Source organism: Corvus kubaryi, unplaced genomic scaffold (assembly GCF_017639235.1).
Source record: "Corvus kubaryi isolate FWS band 111438036 unplaced genomic scaffold, C.kubaryi_AGA036_p1.0 37397, whole genome shotgun sequence".
NCBI classification, from domain to species: Eukaryota; Metazoa; Chordata; class Aves; order Passeriformes; family Corvidae; genus Corvus; species Corvus kubaryi.
The window spans coordinates 4551662-4559188 of NW_024581136.1; the positions used below are offsets into that span (position 1 = coordinate 4551662).

Below are 7527 nucleotides of genomic sequence, written 5' to 3' on the forward strand. Positions count from 1 at the left end.
TTAAATAGCTGTGAAATTGAAATTATTACTTCAATGGTAAGAATATATTAAAAGTATATTTGAATATAAAATACCGTAGTGAAATTCAAAACAAAAAAGGAACACAGATTTTCATAGAAGTATACAACATAATGGAAAATCCAGAGGGGATTTTTTTACACCAAGTCTCTGCTTTCACCTTAGAAAATTCAAAACTTTAGGAGTAGACAGTGAGATGAAAATCTTCCTTAAAGTTATCTGTACAAACATCTACTATTCATGCATTCTCTACACAATATTCAATCATAAATGCTTCCTGTACATAAAGAAGTGTGAAGTATTTTGATTCCTTAAATAGTTGTAATCAAAATAACACATGGAACGCTATCTTTACTCATATGACTAGACTAACAAGCACTGCTCATTTTTTACAAGCTGTCTGTAGTTCTCTCTCACATTTATTTTGCACCTGCTTGCTGAATTTCTGCTAATGATTTTTGGTCTGAGCTGTGCTGAGAAGCCATTCCTGAAAAATTCTGATATTCACCGTCCTTCCTATTTTGACTTGGTGTCCAGCCTTCAGTCTCCAGCTGGATGAGAACAACAAGTTGGAAGCAGATTTGTAGTCACATTTTCATACCAATATGTACTTACTCTCCTGTGCTCTGTTAGAGGTGAACTCCAAAAGGAAATATACTCGTTGCCAAGCTTTGCAGAAATTCAGGGCAACGTTAACTGACTCTGTAACACCTCCTTAACTTTGTTTTATTAGTACTGTGAAGTTTGAAAGCTTTACCTACAGAGAAAACCTCACAGGCTCTTTGATAATTCTTATTTTGTCATTTGCATCAGACACCTTTCTGTCAAGGGAATCAGCAAACACAAGCAGTGGCACAGTTTCTGCTTTTTTGTGACAAACACACCAAACCCAGCTTCAACACCCTGTTCACATCAGTCCTAAGGCAAGGGGTCCTTGAGACACATTGCACAGAAGCACTTTGTGGAGGTACCTTTGCTTTCTGTGGTTTCATCAGTGTCTGGGCTTCCAGCTGGCTTTGTCGTGGCTTCCATTGCCGTGCTGAACATTGGGCCAGTGACCCGAAACACGGCTGAGTGATGCTCTGTGGGCATCCTTCCAAAGCGTTTTGCAGGAGAGGAACCTGACACACAGCTATCATTTAAGGCCAATTTCTCTCAGGGATCAATGGGCCTTTAAAAATTCACCAGCTCACATATCCTTTTCAGTGATGGTCATTAGATGTTTTGTGCTCTGATTTTGTGGACTTTTGAGAGAACCTTGCTTTTCAGCAAATGCTGACATATCCATTGGTAAGAGGAAACTCACAGCCTTTACTTTACCCCTGGAGAAAAAATAAGAAATCATTATGAGGATTACAAATGTATAAAACATGCAGAGAAAGTAAAAAAAAACCCAACAAAACAGCAACTCAGCAAGCAAAAAGTAAATGCTTTCAACCCTTGCATGCTGCTGGAGGCAGGATTTCATGCCATTCACATGGTCATCCCAAAGGACGATCATGGTCCTGTCTGCTGGAAGCATCTGCCATTTCCCATTGAGTCTCACTTCTCTCTGTCACTGCCTGCCCTGTGTGTACAAAGCTGTGTGTGCACAGAACCCTGGGGGTGTGCGTGCACCCACAGAGACCCTTCAGTAATTTTAGTATAATAGCCCTGAAAAGAGTTCTCAGCCTCTCTTATCCTGTATTTAAATATTTAATGGTTTTTTCCATTTACCAAACACAGTGGGAATCCCTTGGTAGAAATAATGCTTTAGCATATATGAATTAAATTATTTTAGACATGCAAATTACAGATGATTTGTTAGCAGTGCTGGTTTTTTATTACTTGGATGCAACTGCACTCTATATAAATTCAAGGTGATACTTCTACAGAATTAAAGCAAAAATATTCATATCACATACAGGATTATAGCTTTGGAGCAAAATGTGAGGAAGCTACAATAAACAAAGAATAGGAAAACCTGACATGAACCAGCATGCTGGGAAGCAAAAATGTCATCCTTGTAAAAAATTAAGCTTAATAAGCTTGCTGAACTAATTGCTAGAAATTTTCTTACTAGTGAAAAGCTAAGATTGGTGTCCATGTCAGACATTTGGGTATATAACAGAAGCATCCACCATTAAGACCATAAAAGATATTAAATTTTGTTTTGGTGTAAGAAACACAAAGCTTCATGCTTCAGGAGATCAACCAGCCTTCTGAAGGGGTTAGGTGAAAAGCTCTTTCCACAGCCATTTCTCCTCCTGAAGCAGCCAGCAGTGAGTGCACGAGTCACTGTTCAGCTTGGCAAGGCAGCTCTAAGACAGTGATAAAATCATCAGCTCTGTCGTTTGGCCATGGGCACCCGGTAGGTCCCCAGGCATTTGATGTAACAGATCTGTGCTGCTATTTTGATTGCTTTGAAAGTTCTTTCCCCTCATGAGCAAGCAGCAGTATTTGCCACTGCCACCCCGTTCCTGCACGCTGCCCCTGTGTTTCCAACCACGCACACCTTCCACGTGAGCTGGCTGGAGGGCAAACCCCCTGGAAGCATTCATGAGCACCATGAGTCTTGAGTTTCCCTGACCCAGTGGAGTGTGCACAGAAATCCAGAGTTACAGGGTCAGGGTGCTCTGGAACACAACACGAGTTCCCTTCCAGGGACTAAATTTAGGTACCTAACTGCTGTAAAACATCTGACCCTGAAACATCCTTACAAGAAAACCCAGGTGCCTCTCAAAGCTTGGCCTCATTGTCCCCTGCAGCCTCTCAGGGAGGAGCTGGGCCCCAAATCAGCTTTGCACAGAGAGTGCAAGGGGCTGGGCACTGGTCTGCTCTGAGGATTTAGGGGGACAGAATTAAAGCTGTTGTGATGTGCCATTCACAGTTACCTCCACACAGGTGACACAACCCACAGCAGGTGTCAGCTCCCGGGGTGGCCGCTGGAGTCCTGCCCCAGGACATGCATTGTGGGATATGCCCAGCCACTGCCCTGGAGGGATGTCTGCTGAGATAAGAGATTTTGCAATCGCCCAGCAGGACTCCCTGGAAAGGACTTTTGAATCATGGTGAGGAAAAGTAGACCCACAATCCTTTGGGAGACCCTATGCAGATCGTTCTGTAACCCATCGGTCTATCCCAGACCCTCTGTAATCCATTGGGCCCCTTGCTGATCCCCTGTATCCCTATAAAAGACGACCAGCTCGCCTCTGTAGGGGAGAGAACTCATCCCTGACTCTTTCCTTTGCCGGAGGGAACCCACAATAAAGCTACCTTCGTGCGGAACCAGCCACACGGGTCCTCTCGCCTCTCTCTCCGGTCTGGTTTGGCCTAGAGGCTGCCCTGCAGAGCTGAGCTGAAATCACGAGCTGATAATCACTAAAGAGCTGATAGCTTCTGCAAGGGCTCCTCTGCCAGCAGCTGAGAGGAAGACACCGGGCCGCGGGAAGGTGATTCCTTTCAGGACCATCTCCCCGGACCGGTCATCTCTTCCTGGGTCACAGCCTCGGACCCCACCAACCAGCTGTAATAATGCATGGTCAGGTGGGCAGAGCCATGGACTTCTCCCTGATTAAACACGAGGCCATTTGGATTATTTTCCTTTTCAGCGCGGGATGATTGAGCTGAACCCGGGAATCAGCATGAATTCCGAAGGTGGATGTATCAGCAACAGGATGTGGCTGGGCTATCATGTATCACTGTCTCATTACTGCTGGTTCCATGGGTGGTTGTCGTCCTGTGCTGGAAAGCTTCTTGTCAATGAGCAGAGACACTCAGGGCTGGTCCAGCAGCCATTTCACTTAATTTAGAAGCTGTCCTGAGACTACTTTTTTCAGGGCTGAAAGCATTAACTTGTAATGCTTCAGTTACAGGGGATATATGATACAGTACAACTAAATCCATGACCCGCAGTAATCACACTTCTAAAGGCATAGTGCAGAGTTCCTTGGTACTTCCATGCTTTCTGTTCAAAGTTTAAGAAACCCTTTCAAGCTTAGCTTGTCAGAACAACACATCAATCTGCAAAACCCTGCCTGGCTTTAACAGAGCAAAGATTTCAACCTCTTTCTCTCTCCCTCAGCCTCTCCTTTCTATAGCAAATTTAACCTGCTACCATTGCCGAACCTCACGCATTTCAGGGAGGAGAAGGACAACTTCCTCAAAAGAGGTCTCCAGTCTGCTCAGGGCCCGTATACATTCAAACAACAATTTTGGTGATAACATACTAAAACCCAGAGCAAAGTCCATATACCTTATTTGGTGAAACCCATGACCAGCCCAGGCTGGTGATGCTGTGAAGGCAAACCAAACCTACCTGCACTTGCAGATGTGCTCCTGAAACAGCTTCATGTTGCTGGAGTGGCTGTAGGAGAGACAACTGGCTGGTGATGGTTCAAGCCCTTTCTCCTCTTCCCTGCTGAGCTGTGCTGCAGCAGGAGGGGCTGGTGGCTGGGCACTGTCTGGCACCTCCAGGAGCCCATGGCTTGGAGGCTTCCTGCCAGCCCAGTAGGACCTTGTGCCGGAAGGAGCAGGAGCTGGGGAGACAGTGGGGTAGCGTCTCACAGTCATGGCAGTATCTGAGGAGCAGAAAAAAAAGCAGAGCTAGAAATAATAATAATAACAATAACAATATCATTACAACAATTCAGGTATCCTCAATGTATTTTTGGAGAGCAACTTTTTACATGGGCAGATAGTGATAGAACAAGGGGGTGCAGTTTTAAGCTAAAAGAGGGGACATGAGATTTTAGGAAGTGAGACACTGGAACATGTTGCCCAGAGAAGTTGTGGGTGCCCCATCCCTGGAAATGTCCAAGGCCAGGAAGAATGAGTCTTTGAGCAACCTGGTCTAGTGGAAGGTGTCCCTGCCCATGGCAGGGTTGTTCAAACTAGATGATGTTTAAGGTCCCTTCCAACCCCAAATGATCTATCATTCTATTTTTAATCACTTTTTTGAGGCTCAAAAACATTTTGCATGTGGTGAAGCTGAGAGGCAGAGGAGGCCAGACAGCCTCTCTAGGTCCTACCCTTTGCCCTAGAAGGCAGCTGGAGAGGAAGAACCACAGGGTTAGAGGGCACTAACTTTCCGACTTGCCAAAAGACCATGGAGCTATTCCCAAGATGACAACATCCATAGCCACCAGTAGCCCCTGTCTGAGGCCTCCAGGCAGGTAATGTGGCCACTGGGTCAGTGGGGTTGGCAACAGGCACTATTCCCTCACAGCACCCCTCTGGCTGCACGTAGATCCACTGGTGCCGGTCAGCTTCTCATCTTACTCCTTCACAAAGATTTGTCTCCATGAAAACTTGTGGGGCCATTTCTCCGATACTTCTCACCAAGTAACATTTTGTTCTAATTCCTGCTTCATTAATTCCTCCAGAAATCCCAACCAGATTTCTGTAATTGAGGAATATTTCCATTTTTCTCCTCTGATACACTTGTGAAGAGAATGTATTCCTATATCTTGACCCATCTCTGCCTCAGCAAGAACTAACTGCATTATCAGCAAAAATAAACTGCACATCTGGCATGATGTATGCAGCCAACCCAGTATTATTTGTTACTACTTGTAGCATTTTTCTCATTTTTTACTAAGGCAGGATGGGTTATGGCATGGTTACAAGTGTTGGCCCTTTTCTTCCTGGAATAGGCATGTGGAGGAGAGTCCATGCCTGCGAAAACCCAAAGAAGAAAGTCAAATTCTGCTTAAGCAAACTGAACTCTGAGTTGAATCCTTTCAGCTGAATCCTTTGAGCAGCGGCAAAACACTCCGCTAAGCTCAGCAAGGAGGATGCACCCTAAAAAGCCCACAGAGCAAGACACGCAGCGCTGGCGTGTTTGGTGTGAACACAGAACGAGGCCAGAGCAATTCCATGGAGTTAACCAGGCAGCCGGCTAGCAGCTCATCTCCCTTCCCTGCAGACAGGGCACAGCCGGGCTGGCAGACCCTGCATGGGCAGTACCGGGGTGCCATGGACAGCCCCACACAGTACCTGTCTGCTCGCTCGGCGCTGGAGCGGCCGTGGCGCTTCCCTGCAGGGATGCTGGAGATGCAGCCGGTCCTTCCCCATCAATGGCGAGGCTCCTCACGTCGTTCCCATCTGCTCCTGCCGCCCCTCTCTCCGCCGGCACAGCTCTCTGCCTGCAGCCCTGCAGCTCTCCCTTCAGCGCCCTGTTTTCCCTCTCCAGCCTATTGATTTGGGAGCGCATCTTGCGGATGACCTGCAGGAGGTGCGTGTTCCCCTCCATGCCGCCCCGCCAGAGCCCCTGCCCTGCAGAGGGGCTCCGCAGCCGGCCGCGGGCAGACCCTGCCCTTAAAAGCTCCTGGACACTGGGAGTCCCTCCCCGCACGGGCCAGATCCCGGGCTGCGAGGGCTGGACCGAGCCGTCAAGTTGCTAAGAGAGGACCATGATTTATTCATTCGGGGGCTCGCGTTTCAGAGCAGAGCTGGCCTGTCCCCCCCGCACAAATCACTGTCAACACGGCATCGCTGCCCCAGAGAAAACCCGCCCGCCCCTCGCCTGCCTCTTGGTTTTCTCCGCATGGCCGAGGAGGACAGAGCCCATTTCCTTTGGTTTGCCCAAAAAGGCCAGGGATCATTTCCATGGCACAGAGAGAGGGTCACCCTTTGCTGGGCAGCAATTCAACTCTCCCTTAACGCAGGCTCTGTGCATCTGGAATTTCAATTCCAGAATTAGCAATTTCTCACAGGAAAATTAAATTTCTAGATGAAAGCTGATACGGTGCAAGAACCCCGCTATTAACAACATATGCCAACAGCTGTGATGGACAAGCAGGTATGCCAAAGCTCTCCTGCAAGGCTGCAGCAGCCCTCTCTGGGCACCCAGGGAGGCTTGCTGGAGTGGAGCGCCTGCATGAGTATCCCAGGAGTGTAACAAGAGACAGACCAGGCATGATTCTTGCATTAGCAAAAGAAACACAATCCTCTGTATTTCTCTCACCACCTAGTCCCTAAAGCCATCTTTCTGCTGGCAGCAAGATGAAAAAACATGGAGCAGTCTTCCCGCTCCTCAAAACCTACTTCAAAATACAGAGAATGCCAGAAAGTCAACAGGGAAATAATTTAACACACCTTTTGCTTTGAGGCCATTCACTTCCCAACAGCTCAACAGTGACTCACGAATCTCTGAGAGAGGAAAAAAAGACTTTTCAGCTGTGTGCATTTTCCCACTCTGCTGCTGGAGGCTGGGGAAAGAAAGGAAAATTGTTGTGAGATGCTTCAAACATGAGACGACTCAGTTTTACTTTTTCCAAAGGTGTCAGAAGGGCTGTTGTGAGGAAGCCACCGGGTCCATGGGGAGGTGCTGCTGCCAAGCAGCTACAGGGAAATTGGACAGAAACTGCTGGAATTGAGACAAAACCAGGGATGGGAGTGAGGGCATGCCCCCATGTGAGCAGTGCTGCCTTCTTGGAGCAGCATCCTCAAAAAGTGCTTCACAAGGGCAAAGTAGTTCCCATAGGCCTCACTGTGCTCACTGCCCCCCTGACTTAGAGCCATGTGCCT

The 7527-nt window shown here is 47.5% G+C and overlaps 1 protein-coding gene across 1 annotated transcript; it reads right to left on the reverse strand.

Annotated features, from left to right (window-relative positions):
- Positions 1 to 84: 84 nt before the first annotated feature.
- On the reverse strand, positions 85 to 6252 carry LOC121671042 (putative coiled-coil domain-containing protein 195). Its single transcript, XM_042042225.1, has 3 exons — positions 5995 to 6252; positions 4316 to 4577; positions 85 to 1340 (listed from the first exon to the last, which is right to left on the reverse strand). Exons 1-3 carry the CDS (start codon positions 6248 to 6250, stop codon positions 1208 to 1210), a joined length of 651 nt encoding a protein of 216 aa, XP_041898159.1. The 5' UTR covers positions 6251 to 6252; the 3' UTR covers positions 85 to 1207.
- Between the last annotated feature and the right edge of the window lie 1275 nt (positions 6253 to 7527).